The 21,422-nt window shown below is 39.0% G+C and overlaps 1 protein-coding gene across 2 annotated transcripts in view; it reads right to left on the reverse strand.

Moving 5' to 3' along the window:
- Nucleotides 1-2,085: 2,085 nt before the first annotated feature.
- GALNTL6 (polypeptide N-acetylgalactosaminyltransferase like 6) overlaps nt 2,086-21,422 on the reverse strand; it is a 964,301-nt gene continuing 944,964 nt past the window's right edge. For both annotated transcript variants that reach the window (XM_081077650.1, XM_081077651.1), the window contains exons 12-13: nt 20,979-21,128; nt 2,086-5,079 (exon numbers count right to left, since the gene is read on the reverse strand). In XM_081077650.1, coding sequence (XP_080933776.1) covers nt 4,912-5,079; nt 20,979-21,128 — 318 coding nt within the window. In that variant the 3' untranslated portion in view covers nt 2,086-4,911. The remainder of the gene's footprint in view (nt 5,080-20,978; nt 21,129-21,422) is intronic.

The raw sequence follows: 21,422 nt of genomic DNA on the forward strand, positions 1-21,422 counted from the left end.
GAAGCAACTTGTAAGGATCATGTGAATGCAATAGACAACCATCAACTATAACTGCTTTTCATCTGGTACTGTCTGAAGGGAGGAGTTAGCTTAGCTGATTTCTTGTAGACTACAGGCATTAATAAGTAAAGGCGATTTTAACTTTCCCTGGAGAAACGGTGAAGTTCACAGGCAGGTGGATTTTAGATAGAGCAAACACATACTTTGCTCTCCAAAGTAGGACACTTTTAAGAGTAAAAAGTGACACTATTAATAATTAATTACACAGGACAGCAGTCATAAACCAGGACTGTCCCTGGTAAACCAGGCCCTATGTTACTTATTTATATACACCCTTCCCCAACGTGAGTAAAATGTCAGAATAAAATCATCAACAAGCTTCTGAAATGTCCTGAGGCCTCTCTGTACTGAGGTGGTCGCATATCACATCACTACTGTACTGAGCAAATGTGGGGAGTGGCAGACTGTGGAAACCCTGGCGTGTGGTGGCTATTGTGTGGTGAGCTGAAGGGGGAAACCTCAGACAGGAGGGACAGAAGAAATGCTCCCAGGTTTCTCTGAAGTGAAGTATCAAATACGTGCCTGAGCCGGTTTTCTACTGAGAAGCTACAGTACCAGACATACCAGCCTGGTGGGTCAAGTGTAGAGACGAGTAGCTGGGCATAAAAGCTTCAGGCCAATGTCAAGTCTACCAAATAAAGTTGCAAACAGCTCCCAGTTCTGCAAGCCAAGGCCTCAGACATAAATCAAAGAACAATTTTCCAATGTCGGCACTGTGGGAAAGACTGGCCACTTGTCACGCTTCAGCACTCTCGCCAGTTTCACACGTGGAGAGTAATTACAGTTAGTGGTGTCATCTGAGAGTTATGATGGCCAGGGTAGAACTTGTCGATGAGGTGAATGGAGAGGATTATGTGCACCCACATCCAGAGACACAATTTACCTCTCGCCATTTATATTTACTCCCAGAAGCAGAGGGAATCCCTTGAAAATATTTTCCCTTTAAGGTGTTCCTTCTCAGCATTTATATAAAAATGCCTTATTTCCTTATCTCCAGCCTTCTTTATGAAAGTGTATTACAGCCTTACATTCCTGCCAGGGTAAGAAGCCTGAAGACATTTTACGAAAGGGTTTGCCATGCATCAATCAAGGTTCACAGTAATCACATATTATTAGGATGGTTCTAAATTCTGACTAATATATAGAAGTAATATAACCTGGCAGCATTTGAAGGCCAGGGAAACTGCCCACGCCTGGGAAAGATTCTGTGACACGTAAGATGGGAGGTCAAAAGCAGGAGGTGTGCCATAGTGTTGCCCTCAACTCTGTTCCGGTTCTCAGGTGTGTGACGTCCCAGGCAAGGAATGTCAGACAGTGGTGAGGTGGACTTCCATTACTGGTCAGTCGGCTTCGTAATCAAAGTGTCATTGGTTCTTTTGATGCAACTGACACAAACTTTATAGTAGTGCGGCTCTTTCGTTTTTGCTACATATTTCCTTATGGAGACAGTTATAAAAGAATTGAAATAGAAGTTTTTCATGTGAGGGCAGGAAGCACAACATAGATATTTATACGCTCTTTATTTATTTTTTGGATTTATAAAAAACCATATAATTGTCTCTAAAGGAAGTGGTGTCAGTGTTGGCATTGATTTTATGTGTTGCAAGAATATGAACAGAAAGGGCCTAACAGTCTCTTTCATTGACTGTAAATCCATCTTCATTATGTTATGCATTTATTGTATAAAGTTCTATGTTATCAATTCATAAAATAATCCTGCAACTTGCATTATTCACTGAGCCCTCTGACATAATGAATACATTTAAAAACACTCATGTGATCATAATGATATTTTTAACTAAATAGCACTAGACATAGAAGCCAAAACATTGTTATTGTTGTGGTACTAATCCAGAACAAAGTATAAATCCCACAATTAGTTCACAACTGGTTTGCAGCACAGCCTTTTCTCATTTTAAAAAATTAGCTATTTTCTGGGGTGACAGGTTAGCTCAGTTGGTTAGGGTGTGGTGCTGGTAACACCAGGGTTGCCAGTTCAGTCCCCACATGGGCCACTGTGAGCTGTGACCTTCTTAAAAAAAAAAAAAAAAAAATAGCTATTTTCTAATTTCTGGCAAACCCTGTCTTCTTATGGAGAGGTAGCAATTTCTGAAGTCAGATTAACTTTATGATATTTTTTCCTCCTATCCTAATAAGAGGGTTGGTCGATTTCTAAATCATGTTATTTCCAGAAAAGAGAATCTTTCTGAAAATCCTTCAGTCCTCTTTGCCAAATAAATACACCAACATATGTAATTTCATTGTTTGCAAAATGGTAATAGTGCTATTTCATGAAAGTCGGGTCGCAGCCTTCTGCGGCATGGGGTTTGCCTCCTGAAATGTGCTTATTGGCAGTATCTTGCCCTTCTGCTTAGGGGTAGATTCTCTAGGCTTCATTTTATTATCTTTAGATGGTTCCTCTTTGCACACATTTAGCAACTGCTTTTCAGTTTCAAGTTTCAATTGGCTTTGATGTCTCAAGCTTCTCTGAAGTTTTTTTTTGTTTGATTTTAATTTTTTATATTATATCCTTTTACTCAAAGGTGAGGTTAGATCCAAAAGACAAGCTCCTCTGAAGTCAGGAAGCCAATCTTTGTTGTCCCTGGGTGTACATTAAAATGACGCTGTATTCAGGCTTTCTCAGAGGACAGTGCCAAACATGCTATGGCTAGCTGCCCAGGATTACAGCATCCTAACATATTGCAAATCCTGGCTTTCCAGGGTGCAGAACCCAAGGTGAGCTCTTTGGTGGAAGTAGCAGTCAACTGTTTAATGACAGATAGTGAATTTTTATAGGCTCATCTAATTCTAAAACTAGATTGCTCCCTGAACACTTGAGACAAAGCTTCACTCACCCTCTGAAATTGTTCCACATGCAGGTTAATTTCTCACTATTGATTTTCTCCACTATGCATCTTAAAAGCTTCAAAATCTCTTGACCTACACATACAAAAAATCTCTGACTGTCAGTTTAAAAAGAATAGTTTTTCAAAAGAATGCTTCAAAATCAGTAAAGATAACAAAGTAGCTCTTCCCCAACTATTACCAGGGCAGTTCAACTGGACATTTTGATTAGATTTTGAAGAGAGAACAGAATCATGAACTTACAAGATGTTTCATATATTAAAGCTTCTGAGTGTGAATGGTACCCTTGTAGGCATCCCCAGAATTCTCATCTAGTGACTGAAAATTTCAGGTTAAATCAGAGTAATAACCAGAACCACCCTGGGAAACAGAGTGGGGCACCACAGAACAGGAGAAAAAACACTGGACTATTGTCAGAAGACCCATCTGCCCTGCCAGGAATTATGACTACTCTCTCTGGGCTTTTACTATTTATTTATAAAAACAAAGGTATTGGATTCTAAGAGTCTTTCCAGTTCTAAAATTCAGTGTTTCTATATCCAAGATGATGTGTAACTTTTTATTAACAGGAAAACAAAATTAAAACAATGAAAGCAAAATAAAAAACTTTCTACTTGAAAGAATTTGAGAAATGTATAGTAAGCATGATTCTTTCCTCTAGTATATTTCTAGTATATTTCCTCTAGTATGTTTCCTCTTGTATATTTCTCTCCTATTCCCATTATTATTGAAAAGTGAAAAATTCCTTTAAGGATTAAATGTTCCATTTAGTTTTTTAATCATTCCTTTCTTCACCCCTGAAATATCATCCCATTTACAGAAAATGATGTCAGAAGCACTTTACTAATGGTAATTCCTTCTGTGAGCTTCCAAGTAAAACAAAAACATCATTAATATCAACAATATAAAACAAAAAAAATCCAAAACCAAACAAATAAAACCATTTCTATGTCCCGAGGATTGATCAAACAGAATTGAAGTGAACCAAGACATTTTCACACGTCACTTGGAGTGTAGATTTATTTGGGTTTAAGAATCTCCTTAAACAAATTACATCAACCTCACTCCATTCTCTTCCTTAATAAAAATTATGACTGGACAAACATCAGACTTTTAAAATTCTAAAAATAATAGAAAAGTAAAAATAGATTTCCTAGGGAAATCCCCCTCCTAAACCCTACATGGTTTTGCTGCTTCTGTGAAATCTTTCTCTTTGGAGTAACTTAGTAGCATAGTATTTTGTTCTTAAACTGGATTCATATACAAGGGCACTGAATTAGAACTTCAACTGATTGATGGAGCATGAACTTTTAGGAACAATAAATTACTTCTGTTCTAAAAGGAAAATGGCAGGTGCAAGAACAGAAACACTGGAAGTCCATTTCATGGTTAATTTAAGTCTTACATTACATAGCACACCCTCATTTAAAAATAAAACAAGAAAACAGAATGGTATGAGCACTCTAAAATCATCTGCAGCACTTTTAAGGGTTAAACCTGCTTCACCCATTCTTAGTCAGAGAATGGCACCAAAGAGTACAGCTCACCCCTTCAGCGTGGCTAGTTCTACGCCTGCGATATCCTCAGGTTGTCAGAGCAGTCATGCACTCTATTTCCACCCCCCTCCCACCCAAATGATAGGATCCATTCATAGCTACTCACTACTGCAGGATTTGACCTGAGAAATGCTAGGATTTATTAACTCAGCAGTTGTTTTGAAAAGTCCCTAAGTAGTCTCTGCCCTTGGCCAGCAAGGGAACTGCTAGTCTTAAGTTCTCAGAAGCAGCTGGTGAGGTTCTCAGCCAAGTTCTTCAGATGCAGGAAGTTCTTCGAGACAACCTACTTTGACGTGGCATTTACAGATCTGTAAACCAGGCTTCCTGGATCGAGGAAATGTTATTCCTGACTCCTTTGACCCAGACGCTGGCGAAAAGTTAGTTTTTATAATCTGTAGGTAATCACACTTTCCTTTCTTCTTCTTTGTTTCTAGGAGCTGGCATGGTGGTTAAATTTTTCTAAAACAGTCATATTAATATGTTCAAAAATCCACTGCTGAGTCTCAGATAGAGGGTCACATCTGGCCATGAAAATCTTCTTCTCTGCAGGGTTGCAGTCCATGCAGCTGTTGCTCACAGGATGGAATAAGGTTCTGTCCTGGAGAGATCAGAAAGAAACGACTGACATAATATATGGTGAATGGTTAGAACCCCAAATATATAGAGGAAGTAAAGGATCCCTGCTAATTCTTCAGCGTAACCCACAGCGTGAAAAATAGACCATGTCCCAAATCAAACAATAGTGGGCTGAGTTGCACATGGAACAGCGGTTACTGGGATTCACTGGTGCTACGGAGGGCCTCTGAACAGGTTCAATCAGGAACAAAGAATTCATTCATTCATTGAGTTGTGTTTTTAAAAAGCAATCCATTCATTTCCTAGTCTGTGGTAGGCATTTTGCTATATGCTTGAGTTTTGAAGATAATAAACACGTGAGGTTGCTTGTCAAGTAGTTAATAATCTAGCTGGATTTGGGGAGAGGCATGTACATAAAAACAGTAACTTTGTCCATAAACAACAACAACAACAACATACACGACCAGAAGAGGCATAATTTTCCCTACCCTGTACTGAGCCTCTAATGGGAAGGGGAAATACAAAAGAAACAGGAACCAAACAAGCTAGGTGCTCAGTTGCCTTAATCGGAAGATGAATATTGGGCAGGGAATAAGTGACGCACAGGCAATATCTCCAAATACAAACACAAATAAATTTGTTAACCCTTGAAGTTTAGTCTCTTCTCGGCCCCTTTATTTATTACAGGTCTTCCTGTGGTGCAATTCTCATGGCTGTCTGCAAAATGGAGGAGGCAGTGTTTTTTTTTTTTGTTTGTTTAGTTTTGTTTTACAGTTGCTAAGTACATGATAACGAGATAACAGCTCTGTGAAGGAAAGGTACTATCAGGGCACAAAGTGTAAGTGGTGAGGAAGCCCACTATCTCAACAGGCTTTATTAACATAACCCCTTTTTATTGTGCAAACGTGGAAAAGGAAGTTAATGCTAAGAGGGAAAATTCTTTCTTGATAAGTAATAAAACTGTGTCTCTTACAATGTCTATGCTAAAAAAAAAAAGTGCTAGTAACACGGAAAAACTTCCCCAAATCACTGCTTAAATTTTAGGATCAAATAATGTTTCATTATTTACCTTAGGAAAGGTTTAACAGTTCTGATTATTTCTTTAACTGGGGAATATTAACTTACAATGCTTTTAGAATTTCTCAATCACCCTGTGTAAACATTTCTGGATTGCTCCTGGATGCTATGACTCCACCAAAGAATATTTAATGTCTTTTCAGGACCCGGATGTTTGCAAAGTTAGGCACTGGGTGAGGGAAGGAAGAATAAAAAAGGGAGAAAGGCAGCTGCCTGCAGTTTAGTTTTTATGTTTCTCTTTTAAGTGTAAACACAGAGCTATGCCTAATACAAAGGCTCCCTTTTCTGTTTTCTTTAACATTTCCTGAGTTTATCATGGATTTTACTTTCCTTACACAAGGAGGGTTCCTGAGGCCTCCTTCCCATGTTCTTCACCCCTGGCTTCACTAACTTGGCTGCTGTTTGACCTCAGTAGAAGCCCTGAGAAACTCTCTCCTACTCTGCGTGGAGGGAACACATTCTACCAGGGAGGAAAGTGCCCTGCAGCTCACCCCACATCCTTCTCTCTTGGGCTCCATTCTTGCTGTCACAGATCCCTTTTCACAGCCACCATGGCTCCTTGGACAGCAGTATCCCTCGGCCCCTTGCTCTGATCTTTCTCAGCATTGCTCCTTGCTCAGTCTCCTACCTCTAACTGCTACCAGGTGAGCTGCATTTGGACCAGTTTTTCACACAGCATTCTTAAGCTGTCATATTCATGAGAATTCAACCTGACCTGCTAAATCCTAATTTACTCTGTTCCAGGTACATGTACTTCTTTTCCCCCTTAACTATTTGTATTTCTTCCTATTGTTACCTTTATCAATAGCTCAAGTGAGGACCTCCGTATGTTCACAGTTTCTCCCTCAGAGCACATATTCCCATGAAAGCTAAACAAACAAACAAACAAACAAACACCCTAAAACAAAAAACATAAACCAAGGAAATGAGTAGAGCATGTTTCTATTCTCTTTCCTTCATCAGCTTGCATACCTCAGTGTGGATGCAAAAGCCAAACCAGATTTTCTGAACATTTAATTTTTCCGAACTTTATTTTCTGAACCATAAGGTGATCATATTTTTCCAAATCTCAAATGGAACTCATGCTCCAACAAATATAGGTATACTCATGGGGACGACCAGGCAGGATATGCAAACCCAGCACTACCCTGAAAAATCCAGAATGTGTTTTCTGTTATTGGGCTTCATGTTCTCATAAAAGTTGAAAAGTTGAATTCCCTAAATCTATGTCTGAGAAGTTTCATCAGCAAAATGAGGAATTGGATAAGATCAATCTCTAAGGCCTCTCCCGCCCACAAAATTGAATGCATATTTTATTCCAAAGTTCACTTAAGACAGACAAATGACAGGACATGAAACTAGAAATTATCAACATATGCAGTGGACCAACAGATGGACTGTTTCCTGGTTACAGACTGAGCTCTGCTCACCCTTGTCTTTGGAGTATACAGTTGGTCCTAGAGATGAAGCTTCTGGAAGCATCTTCAGCTTTTTCCAGAGCATTTTCTACTTTTGAACTTGGGGGCGGGGGGCTACATAATTGCCATCTTTATGTTTCTATTCAGCTAAGCATTGGATTATTAAATGTCTTTACTGATGCTTTTCCCCGCTGAAATTAAGTCAGTGGCTCAAGTAATCGTTCGTGAATATGGTCTCTTCTTCTATGACAGCTCTTTCCTCATCTATCCTTCAACTCCTGGGTCATAGCAAGAAGTGGCTGTAACAGAACTGAATACTGTGTTTTCGTTGTAATAGACTTCTGAGTGCTTTGGCAAGTCTGCTGTTCCACAACAATACTCCTTAAAGGGTGCTTTTAACTGGACTGTTCTTTGTTCAGGCCTGAGGGAAGGCATAACTTATGCTCTGGCTGTTCAAAATGTAACTGCAACACATTGCATCTCCTGTACTCCTCCCATCTTCTTCGACTGTTTCCTCCCTTGTTTTTTTTTTCTGTTTTTGCCTAAGAAATTAGAAGTCCTTGAGCAGGAAATGAAAAAGTTCAGGTTCAGGTTTGTGGAACAGGCCTTCATAATCAGATCAGGTCAAGTGAAATGCTCTGTGCTGGCTAATCAGTCCACGTTGTGAAAAGCATGGGTGGGACTTTTCACGTAGCTCACTGAAAGGGACACCTCTTCCAAGCAGGCCTGCAATTTGATTGGCATCTGTGTGACACTTTGTGGCATTCACAGACCGGCATTAAATTTTATTAGATTTCATACTTCGGTAGGGTCCCAATTTTGAAAGAATGAGTATGTTGTAGAAAACATTCCACACTGTGTTCAGGATAATAAAAGAACCAAACACCACAGATGAAAAGACAATAAAATAGGTGGGTGAGTTCATAATGTATAGGAAGATGATTCTGAGACTAAAACTCCCACACTGGGGAAGGGGAGGCAATCTAGTGCTGAGTAAAGGGATGGGATTTTGTGCCACAAGGAATTTGAATCAAATTCCAGCCATGCCCAGTACTTGTTGTGTGACCTTGACCAGTTATTTAATTCTCCAAATCTTAGCTTCCTCATCTGTAAAATACAGACATAATATCTGCCTCACAAGTTTGTTGTGAGGATATGAGTTAATATGTGTAAAATCTCTGGCACAATGTCCTATACATAGTAAGTAACTAAGTAATAGTGATTCCACTCCCCCTTTCTTTTCATTAATTTTTAGTCAGGGAACATCCCCAATTCTAAAAATCAGAATGCACTAACCAGCTGGTCTGAGATTAGCTATTCAAGACCAAATTGCATTTTCTGAAATCCTGGCAAAACAGAATTTGCAAAAATTAGCACCTGACTCAACCATTTATTCAATTTGATACACCAGTACCTTCTGTGTTAAGCAAAAGGGTTTGTGGAACAAAGGTCATTGATGGCTCTAGAATGAGCTCTTCTGTGTAATTTGTTTGGGGTTTGTATGAGAGTTTAGCTCTTCTGCCTAAAATACAACATTACTCAGGTCAGTTGAGTTCAACATTTATTAAGTGCTTTTTATTTTCTGGTATGCATTAGGAGATAGGCATAGAAACATAGCACAAGATGCATCCTCTGACCCAAGAAGTTGGGGAGACAAATAGGTAAACAAGAAATGTTTGAAGCAAAAAGTGTCAGTGAGATTGTAGATAGGGGGAGGGGGTGATAGGAAGAATTCGGGTATTTCGGATATACTGTGTTTCCCGAAAATAAGACCTAGCCAGACAATCAGCAATAATGTGTCCTTTGGAGCAAAAATTAATATAAGACCGGATATAATATAATATAATATAATATAATATAATATAATATATAATATAATATAATATGTATAACATAATACTGGGTTGTCCAGCTAGATCTTATTTTTGGGGAAACAGGGTAGAAGAACATGTGAAAAGAGAGATAGGAAATAACATGTACATGTATTCATTTAATTTATTCAACAAAAAATTTATTTGGAACCTATAATTTATCAGGCATTGTTTTAGGTGGTTAGAATATATCAGTGAACTTAGTAAGACCAAAAAAAAAAAAAGAAAAAAAAAAGAAAAATATCCCTGCCTTCTGGAGCTTGCATATTAGAGGGAGAGATGAAGGATGGAGCTGTGGAGCATGGACAATAAATAATGAGAGTAATAGGTAAAATATATAACCAGAGCGTAAATTTAAATAGCATGGCAAAGGTAAACCTTATTGAGAAGGTGACATTTGGATACTCTTGAAGAAAGTGAGAGAATTAGCCATGTAACTATCTAGGGCAAGAGGGTTCCACACAAAGCGAATGGCCCTACGTAGGCATGCACTGTGGTGGGTTGGAGAAACAGCAAGGAGGACAGGGTAAAAGAGAGTAGGAGGAGACAGTGTTAGAGATAATGGAGGGCTAGATCATGTGCAGGTCATTTAGTATGGCTGGAGCACAAGGAGCAAGTTGAACTGCAGACAATGATATCATGACGAGGCTGGGGTCCAATGCTAAGGCTTGATTTTTCATGCAAGTGTTCGGAGGTGGTCACTGGAGAATTTAAAACTGGAGCCACAGGACTATATTTTGCGTGGATGAGAACAGTGCAGAGAGGATGATGGAGTGCGGGAGGGAAGGCATTGCACTATAGCCAAGGTTGCTATTACAAGCATCCAGATTTAAGCTGAAGCAAAGCAATGGGGGATGAGTTGGGGGTGATCCAAAAAATGATCTGAGACATTTGAGAAGTAAATATATACGCCATTCTGACGAATGGGATTAAGGTAGAAGAAAGAAAATGGAGGACGGGAGAAAAAGCAGTGCTGAGACAAGAAATGCAGAAAAAGGCACAGGATTGGGGGTAGGGATGATAATGATTTCTGTTTCAGGTATAATGAGTTGGAGACATTGGTGGAACACCAGGTTTCAGTGCCCAGTAAACAGCTGGATATAGACTGGATCTCAGGCTATTTCTTCTGTGTAAAGTGTGGAGAATTGAGTTCCTGCCTCTTATGAACTATTTATTCATTTCTGTGTAGCACATTGAAAGAGAATGATTTTGTGAGTGAGAACTCCTTCGTGGCCAATGCCTTTTGTGTCTAATATGACAGAAAAGGTTTGGAATTAGGAGACTAATTTTTAATCCTAGTTTTATCTTAGACAATAAGTGATTTAGGTTTTCCATCTGCAAAATGAATGGGGTGGAGAGGAGGAGAGTGAGATGAGATAAAGGATAAAAATATCTGCCTTCCCACATCTTAGTGTTGTGGAGAAGAACAAGGTTGATATATGAACATCGTTCAAGTTCTGGGAGAAAGACAAATTAGGTAGGTTTTTTTTTTCTGCCTATTTTTATTGTTGGCATCTGGGAGAATGCAAATAACCCCTTGATAGGCGTAACAGGGACAAAGCAGTCTTACCATCTATCCTTCTCCATTTTTTCTTTGACAGGCAGAATTCCTCCCAGGAGGAGAAAATTGGTCTTCTTGCATCAGTTGCTAATTCGGCCAATCAGAAATAATGCTTGTTAATGCCCTAACAGAATCCCTTGGTGTGTGAGCTGAGGCGGTGCCAGCTCCAGCAGGCCTACAGCGCCTCCTCGCACTGGCTTCTCTGGGCTACAGGGAAGTGATGTGCATGAGGGTATCCTCAATTCTCCTCAGAGCAGCCAGAATCATTTGAAAAATGTATTCTGATTTGTTAGATCCCTGCTTCTTAACCATTCAAAGATTTCCCAGTTTTTGAGCTAAATTCTTAGCCAGGCCGCCAAACTTTTGTATAGTCTTGCTCCTCTCCCCACCCCCCCTCCCGCCCGCATTGGGCCAGATGTCTGGCCTTACAGTTCATCATTTTCCCTCACACTCATGCTTTTCAACTGGATTCTCTCTGTTCTTCCAAGAAAACCAAGTTCTTACCTACCAGAGGGCCTTTTCACAAGCTGATCTCTATAGCTGGATTTCTTTCTCATCTTTTAGGTCTCCATTATAAAGGTATTTTGTCAGATAAGGCTTGCCTACCTCTCTGACCTGGGTAGAGCTCAGTGTTTTTTGGTCTCATATTGTCCTGTACACTTGATTTATTTAATTATTTTGGTCTGCTTCCCCACTGGACTGAAAGTTTCAAGAGTAGAGAAAACCCATCTATTCCATTGCTTATTTCCATCAGTCCATAGCTTTTAATTTCCCCTCAGTAAACCTTTCAGGAGTCATGTGAACATAATAATATTATCATGTGAACATAATAACATAAATATTGTTATGTTCTTGGCATGACATCCCTCTCTAGGACTACCTGGAATATGTTAGGAGTAAGTGTCCAGTAGATTGAGGTAGATCCAAATTAAGTCATATGAAGAGCGGTGGCAGGAAATTGGGCCATTTAATTAGAAGAGAAAAGATCAGGCAAACATTGTTCAAATATTTGGGAACTGTCTTGAGCAAAATGGATTAAATTGAATCTATGTGGTACCAAAAGTCAGGCAAGAGCTTCCTGCTCTTGGAACTGTCCAGCAATGAGTGGGCGGACGTGGGATAGTGTGATTGCCTCTGTATGACTACAAGTCCAGGATTTTGTGGTGGGGCTTCTTACTGTGTTTCCCTGAAAATAAGACCTAGCCGGACCATCAGCTCTAATGCATCTTTTGGAGCAAAACTTAATGTAAGACCCAGTCTTATTTTACTATAAGACCGGATATAATATAATACAATATAAGATAAGATAAGATAAGATATGATATATAATATAGAATACAATATAACATAACATAACATAACATAACATAACATAACACTGGGTCTTACATTAATTTTTGCTCCAAAAGATGCATTAGAGATGATTGTCCGGCTAGGTCTTATTTTCGGGGAAACGAGGTACATTAGAACCAAAGCTGAATTACATGCCTTTTAATTAAAGTCTTTGTATACACTTTCCTCATTTTTGGTCCTAAATCAATAGATAACCAGAATGATTTAAAAATAACAACCTTGTGGCTTTCCATCTGGCATCTTTGTGGACAGCAGGATTTTACCAGCACAAAGGCCAAAGTCTTGGCATATATCAGAAGTTACAATAAATAGTCCACTGCAAGGCACATGCCAAGAATTCTACCTACTCACTGAGTTAATGTGACGGTGGCACTGTTACCAACTTAGCCTGATAGGTACCTTCTTATCTGTATTTCTGGTGTGATGTCATTTTTTAAGCCTTTTCTTATGGAAGTTAAACTATAAGCACACCCCAGAGACCAACTAAGAAAAGTAATGTGAACTTTTCACTTTTGGTGTTTGGATGCCTTGTACATGGTTCTGAGGCAAGAGATGTGTTAAGTTTTATCCAGCACAATTTGGGGTTCAGGAAGGAGGGGATCATATCAATAATTGAACCCAGGGGTTCTTTAAGCCATTTAAAAAGTGCTCATTTAGGAACTTCTGCATATTAGATATTAAGCAGATCATTTATAAATTAAAAAATAAAACAAAACAAAACAAAAAACATGTTCCTGCCCTCATGTAGTTAATATTTATAAGGGGAGACAGACGGGAACAAAATGGTAGAGGAATATAAGCAGAGCGGCAAACTCCAGCTATTATAAAGCAGGAGGGAGAAGTAGGGTAAAGAAAGCAGGTAAAAATTAGAGCTGGAAAATGGTTCTCCATCAGAACATTTTTGGAACTTTCAAAAAATACCAATACCCAGGTCTCACCTTCTTAAGAGCCTTAGTCAGTTTGTCCTTATGCCAGTAGCACATTGCCTTAAGAAATGCTCTTTTACATATCTGGTACCTGGTGTTTTTTATACTGTTTGATACGTGTTCTTTTTCTTCTTTAACATTTTCTTGGCTATTCTAGGCTCTTTCATTTCCATATAAATTTCAGAAGCAGTTTATCAGTTTCCACCAATAAACCTGCTAGAATTTGACTGGTTTTACATTAATTGTATACACCCTTGTGAGACATGATATCTTCACAGTGGGTCTTCTTATCCTTGAACAGGATAGATTCCTCTGTATTTTTTAAAATTCATCTTTAGTGATGCTTTATAGTTTTCTGTGTAAAGCAAAGGCCTTGCACATCTGTTATGAAATTTATTCCTAGTTATTTGATGCTTTTCATGGTGGTTAAATGGAATCATTCTTGAATTTATTTTCTGTTTTTTGTTGCTAGTATATAGACAATTGATTTTCTTATGTTTATCTTGTATCCAGGACTATGCTAAATGTTCTTATAAATTTTCAGTGTTTAGATGTATAATCTTTTGGATTTTTAATATACCCCCTATATAATTTGTGAATAGAGTGTTTTAGTTCTTCCTTTCCAACTCTTATACATTTTATGTTGCCTGATTATTCTTGATAGGCTATCCTGTACAATGATGAACAAAAGTGATGATAGCAAACATCATATTTTATCCCCAGTCTCTAAAGGAAAGCTTTAACATTTCACCACTAAAAGTGATGGCTATTGTGGGTTTTTGGATAGCTTTTATTAGATTAAGTTAATTTATTTCTATAGTTTATCTTCTGTATGGCTAAGACTATTTAGTCAAATGGTAAAAACTTGAGGAGTCATAAATAGACCCATAGATATAAGGCCCCTTGATTATAACTTCTTGCAAGTGGGAAAAAAACCGGTCTTTTTAAATTAATGGTGATTAATTAATTGGATTTAAATATGAGAAAGAATCAACCCTCTCTTACATTGTACACATATTAATAAAAATATTTCATGGAATTATATACCAAAATGTAGACGATTAAACAATAAAGCTTCCAAAGATGACTTAGAAGTCTACCTTTGTGACTTTGGTGTGAGCAAAGACTTCTTAAGAAGGACACACAAAACACGAATCATATAGACTAGATCTTTATCAAACTACTCCACAATAGAGAAAAGGCAAGACACTGACTGGAATAAGATATTTATAATACATATATTCAACAAAGCACTTCTCTCTGTCTCTGTCTCTCTCTGTTTCTCTCTGTCTCTCTGTCTCTCTGTCTGTCTCTCTGTCTGTCTGTCTCTCTATATGTGTGTGTGTGTGTGTGTGTGTGTGTGTGTATTTATCCCCAAAATAGTAAGAAAAAGCCAGATAGCCCATGTTAAAGATGATCAAAAGACTTAACAGTTCTTTCATAAAGGCAATATCCAAAACAGCTAACAAATGTGTGCTATCACTCTACAACCACAGAATGAAAAAAGGACAAAAAGAAACTGACAATGCCAAGTGTTGACAAGGATTGTGGAGCAACTAGACTCTCAAATGTAATATCTGTACTTGGCCCATAGCTCTTCAGACCTCACCATTTCAGTGCATGCTGGTCCAATTTCCCGCAGTTGGCCAGGGTACCTTCTTCCTAAGGGCTTTCTCTGGTGTCAACAATAGTTCTGTCTGTAAGAGCAGCAGCCCATGGGTGTCAGAGAATACACTCAGCTCTTCTCAGGAGTAATCCTAACCAGAGTCCAATTGGAGTGATGTATAAATACCCCAAAAACATTGCTTTCTGATGTGTGCTCTATACAATTTCCAGAGATCATCAGCAAGCTTGAGCTCTAGTTCCTATATAATGTACCCCTTATTGATGCCCATCCTTTCCCCATTTCATTTACTCACTTCCTACTGAGATTTTTTTGGGGCCATCTCCCAAATAAACCAATTGTCCTCAAATTCTCATTTCAGGGTATACATCTAGGGAAACCCAATAAAAATGTTTACTTAAAAGAACCGGGGCCAGCCCAGGGGCTCAGGCGTTTGGAGCTCCGTGCTCCTAATTCCAAAGGCTGCTTGTTCGATTCCCACATGGGCCAGTGGGCTCTCAACCACAAGGTTGCCAGTTCAACTCCTCGAGTCCTGCAAGAGATGGTGGGCTCCACCCCCTGCAACTAAGATTGAACACGGCACCTTGAGCTGAGCTCCCGGATGGCTCAGTTGGTTGGAGCTCGTCGTCTCAACCACAAGGTTGCCGGTTCAATTCCCGCAAGGGATGGTGGGCTGCGCCCCCTGCAACTAAGACTGAAAGGACAACAACTTGAAGCTGAATGGCACCCTCCACAACTAAGATTGAAAGGACAACAACTTGACTTGGAAAAAAACGAAAAGTCCTGTTCCTCTTCCCCAATAAAAATCTTTAAAAAAAAAAAAAAAAGAAAGAAAAGGACAGGAGAGATAGCTGTGAATTTGTGTGTGTGTGTGTGTGTGTGTGTGTGTGTGTGTGTGTGTGTGTGTACATAGCCAGAGTCTATATTACTTAGGATAGATTGCTGTAGTGATGTGTTGTATCAGGATTTACCTCACCACTATTAGGAATATAAAAAGTGCATTTGTCACTCATGCGGATGTAAATGTAATCATGTGGTCAGAAACTGTGCTAGAAATTTTACATGGTTAATCTCACTTAATTATCCTCCTATTATGTTGATGAGGAAGGTGAAAATCATAGATGCAAAATAACTTATTCAAAAGCACATTCCAGTGTTAGGGTGAATCAGGATGTGTTAGGCCTGACAGACAAGCATTACGTTGAACAGATTGTGAAGGGTCAGGCTAAGAATTGGGAGGCGGAAGCATTTCACTTTCTATTCAATGGCAAACCAAGTAAAGTTGTAAAATACAAGAATGCAATGATCAGGTTTTGTAGAAACTCCCTCTGACTAGAGGGAAAAAGGACGGAGGCAGGGCGACCCTTTAGGTAGCTATTGTAATAATTCAGGAGTAAGGTGGGAAGGGCTACAACCACGGCAAGGGCTATAGAAATGGTAAAGAGTGGATGGATTTTTGACGTATTGGCCAGGGGAGGGGACTGACAAGTCTTAGTGACCAATTAGATGTAGGGGTTGAAGAAGAGGGAAGACAGCTTCTTGTGTTGGAGGTTGGTTGGTGATTTAATTATTTTCACCCAGGTCGCTTTAATTCATTGTTCTTATAACAGGGGTCCCCCTGGTGGCAAAAGAAAACCAAGCATGGGATTCCTTGTCCTGGGTACCTGCTATTGTGGGACTCACTTGTGCAACTGAACCGAGTTACAAGACCATAACGTAGGGATCCCTTATTTTTTTGTGGTGTCAAAGACCCATATCTAAAAATAACTGAAAGCCATGGGGTAGAGGTGGGGTAAGGGAAATGGTGAAGATGGTCAAAAGGGACAAACCTCCAGTTATAAGATGAATAAATTCTGGGGATGTAACCTATGTCCTGGTGATTATAGTTCATGGTACTCTTTTGTATACTTGAAAATTGCTAACAGAGTACATCTTAAAAGTTCTTATCACACAATAAAACTGTAACTAGGTGAGGCAATAGATGTGTGGCAATCACACATCTATACTTATTGTGGCAATAATTTTGCAACATATACATTATATCAAATTATTGTTACACACCTTAAACGCATACAATGTTGTATGTCAATTATATCTCAATAGAGCTGGAAAAAACTTCCTGAATAAACAACAACAGTAACTGAGAGTTGATGGCTGAGGATAGGTCAGGAAGTGGGGCCTAATAACAACCTTCACCCATTCAAGCAAGGTAGCTTCTGGCCACCTTCCATCTCCAAGAATCTCCACCAAGTCCGAGGGTGGTTGGCTGCTATCTGTGGTGCTGAATCCAACAGGCATGGGGAACTCTCCCAATATTGATCTGATTTCTTAAGAAATGGCAGAGAAAAGAGGAGAGACTCTAAAGCCAGATGCATCTGAGCTTTAATGTTGGCTCTGCCACAAATCTTCTAGTATCAGTTCCTTCTGTGAATTACACCTGATAGCACCTAAGTTGTGAGGTTTGAGGGGATGTGTGTAAAGCACTAGCCCAAATGCCGCCTTAGCAGTTGGAGGCGATGATGATGATTACCTTAGGAGCTTAGGAGATGACCCACTAGGTCCTTTAAGCCATTAGTAGGGTCTTCAGGATCCTGTTGATTCACGAATATGTTAATAAAAGGGGGGGGGCAGGGGCTCCAAGGCCGAGTCAAAATATTGCTCAACTACATATCTGAAAGCCCCCAGAATGAAGTAATGCATCTAAACAGACAAGGGGGCACCCCAGAGAGGCTTCTCTCTTTGTTGTTTCTCTCTTAATGCCTTGGGAACAGCCTTTGAAATAGACGAGGGAGGAATTTTCCAAAACAGGTATATTTGAATAAGCCTGAGTCATAGACTAAGATGAGATATTTCAGAAACTTTCCATTTTGAGCTTTTGGCATGTTCCTGATTATGTATAAATACCTTGCTTGTTATATAAATACACAGTGAATATAACCTTTTGCTAAGCAATGCAGGGCCGACAGCTACAAAAAGATCTGAGAAAAGAGCCACAGCACGATTACATCTAGTGGTTCCCTTTCATAGGTCCCTGAGGATCCTGCAAAGGTTTAAAGTGTTAAAGCTGTAAGTTACCTTTTGAAATCACCACAGCCGTTTTTTTTTTCTCCCCAGGAGCTCTGTGTGCACATGTATTAGTTGGTCACATCCATCTGTAAGCTTTTGTAGGCTCACTAATGAAAACAGCCGTGTTTTCTGGGCTTAATTGCACCTTATTGAATGTTCAGTCTCTCATGCTATAAATGTACAGTAATGAGAAATGGTCTGTTCATTAGGGACCACCAGCATAGTAGGCAAATGGAAAAGCAGGGATTTCATTGATGTGCCCAGAAAGGAACTTCTTAAAGGTCAGACTATAACCATAAAAATCAAAACAAAACAACTTCCTTTTTGCACCACACACAGACTGAGTCATATTGAGCACCAAAAGGATTTGAGGAGATTAATCGACCTATTTCATAAGAAAAACGGCGAGGTTTCCCTATTGCAATGACCTCCTATATTATATCCGGGGCCATCTTCTTCCTAGCTGTTTTTTATTTTAAATTGTTTTGTAGAAGGATAGAACGAGTGACATTTCACAATATTTTTCTGGACATATAACCACAATCTGCCAGATGTGTGTGGGGGGGTATAATGCTGTGAGTATAATTTTAGGTGTCCACCTCTAAGACTTATCAGAACCAGTGGACCCCTCCCATATAGATTCTCTGTTGATTCTTCCCTTTAACTTTCTGTAATTTCAGGGGACACTGACTTTACTTCAGCCACAGGATAGCCAAAGCTCATGATTAAAATGATGGGTATGACATTTTCCTCACAATCTGGGGTAAAGCTGAATTATGCCAAAGTGTAAAAAGACAAATAGCCCACCAATTCCACTCCTAGGTATCTATCTGGAGAAATCCAAAACTCTAATTTGAAAAAATTTATGCATCCCTATGTTTATTGCAACCCTATACACAATAGCCAAGACATGGAAACAACCAAAATGCCCATTGGTAGATGACTGGATTAAGAAACTGTGGTACATTTATACAATGGAGTATTATGCAGCCATAAAGAAGAAAGAAATCTTACCATTTGCAACAATAGATGGACCTAGAGAACATTATGCTAAGTGAATAAGTCAGATAAAGACAAATACCATATGATCTCACTTATATGTAGAATCTAAAGAAAAGAATAAATGAACTAATCAGAAACAGTCTCAGAGACATAGAGGGAAAACTGAGGGGTTGCTAGATTTGAGTGGTGTGGGGAAAAGCGGGAAGGTGAGGATATTAGAAAGCACAATTGGTAACCACAAGATTGCCACAAGGATACGAAAATCAATTTGGGGAATATAATCAATAATGTTGTAAAGATTTTGTACAGTATCCGATGGACACTTGTCTCATTAGGGAGACCACCTCAGGGATGATGTAGATGCCTGATCACTGCACTTTACACCTGAAGCTGAAGCTGACCAATAATGAATGTCAACTACAATTTTATATATACATAGTTACAAGAAGTGGAGTACAGCATTAGGAATAGAGACAGTGGAAATGTATTGGCCGTGTGCGATGTCAGAGGGGCAGTGGATAGGGGAAGGGAGGTTGTCACTGTGTGAGGGATATAAATGATAAATGGCTAACTATTACATTGTTTTGTACACCTGAAACTAATCAAAAAAAAAAAAAAAAGGCAAACAGAGGGCATCTTCTCTCTGGCTGGGAAGGCCTCTAGCAGTTCTACGAACCTGAGGGGCAGGATGGAGCCAATGAAGTACTTGCTAATTGGCAGCCAATTAAAAACCAAATAACTTCAAAAAAAAAGAAAGAAAGAAAGAAAAAAAACAACAACACAACTGTATAGTATCCTAAAAAGTTAACACAAGACAACCTAATGAAAATATTTAAAAATAAAAATTCAATTGCTCTTTACCAAGCCAATAAAATGTGGTTTTATATTTGTTTTTGAACTATTTTTTCCCTATCTTTAAATGTTAACTTTATCATTCTTAAAACTTTTCAATTCCCCAAATAAGTCTTCCTTTGCTATACTTGGGCAGGATTTTGGCCAAATTACAAATGGGTCACTTTCTATATAAGTGTTGCAACAATTATCCTGTTTCCCTGAAAATAAGACCTAGCCGGACAATCAGCTCTAATGCATCTTTTGGAGCAAAAATTAATATAAGACCTGGTCTTATTTTACTATAATATAAGACCAGGTCTTATATAATGTAATATAATTTAAGACCAAGTGTTGTATAATATAGTATAAGACCAGGTCTTATATAATACAATATAATTTAAGACCAAGTCTTATATCAGACCGTATATTAATTTTTGCTCCAAAAGATGCATTAAAGCTGATTATCCTGCTAGGTCTTATTTTCGGGAAACACGGTACATCTTCATGAATGTATAAATGTTTGTGTAAATGTACTTGTCTTAACCCAGATAGCTCACAAGCAAATGATCCTGAGATATATAATAAGTGAATAGATGTATGTTCTCTCTCTCTCTCTCTCTCTCTCTCTCTCTCTCTCTCTCTCCCACTCTCTGTGAGAATTGGGTTTCTTAAAAAGTATACATGTGTCAGTGGAATTGTAACAGCTACATATAATGTCAGAGGGGTAGTAGATTAGGGGAGGGGAGTTATCACTTTGTAAGTGTTGTAAATGTCTAACTATTACATTGTTTTGTACACCTGAAACTAAAACAAAAAAACAGATTGGGAAGAAAAAAAAGTATACATGTGTTCAGGTGTTTATTGTGTTGGTGGTCCCCCCGAGTGGGAGTTGTTTGGATTACAACTCATCTCTTCCCTGTAGTGTTAGTGTTCTGGTTCAAGGCCATTTTTCAGTACGCTGGTTATGATGAGTGTTCGCATAACAGGCAAAGCCAAAAGCATGCTGCTTCCTACGCACTCTATCTTTCCCATCCTTTGCTGGTGGTCTCCAAGTGTATGAATCAAATGTGTATACACATATCCAGATAACAATTTACATCAAACAGTGTGTTTTTTTTTTTTTAAATCTTTGAGTTAGAAAATCTTGAGCCCAGCGGTTTGAGAATGCCCGCAGTGAGCTGACTCTTACCTTCCGGTATCCCCAGAGCTGGTTCCCCTTCATGCCATGGCAGTCATAGAGAGTGACTGGGCTGTTGTGTGAGATTGCATCAAAGCAGAATTTTCGGGTGTGCAGCGGCTCACCAGGTCGAATATCTTCTCTCCATCCAAAAGTAAAGAGCTAACAAGGTGAATAGCAGAAAAGCTGCAGTGAGTTTAAGTTGGAGAGATCCGAGAGCAGAGAGAGTTATGCCTTTTAGCAATTTCAATGTGTTTTGTGATTTATAAGAAAGAACCATAATAAAGGTCAGCATAATAAAGGCGCTGAAAAAAGGATGTATCATAAAGTGCTTATAGCAGTGACAGCTGCACCTTTGGCCCAGGGTGCCAAAAATGCAAACAAGTTTCCAGTTAAATACAAAATAACAGAGGGGAGTATGAAGGGTGGAGGGAACAAAAAGGGAAAGTGGGAGAG

The sequence above is a fragment of the Rhinolophus hipposideros genome, assembly GCF_964194185.1.
Source record: "Rhinolophus hipposideros genome assembly, chromosome: 16".
Taxonomy (NCBI): Eukaryota; Metazoa; Chordata; class Mammalia; order Chiroptera; family Rhinolophidae; genus Rhinolophus; species Rhinolophus hipposideros.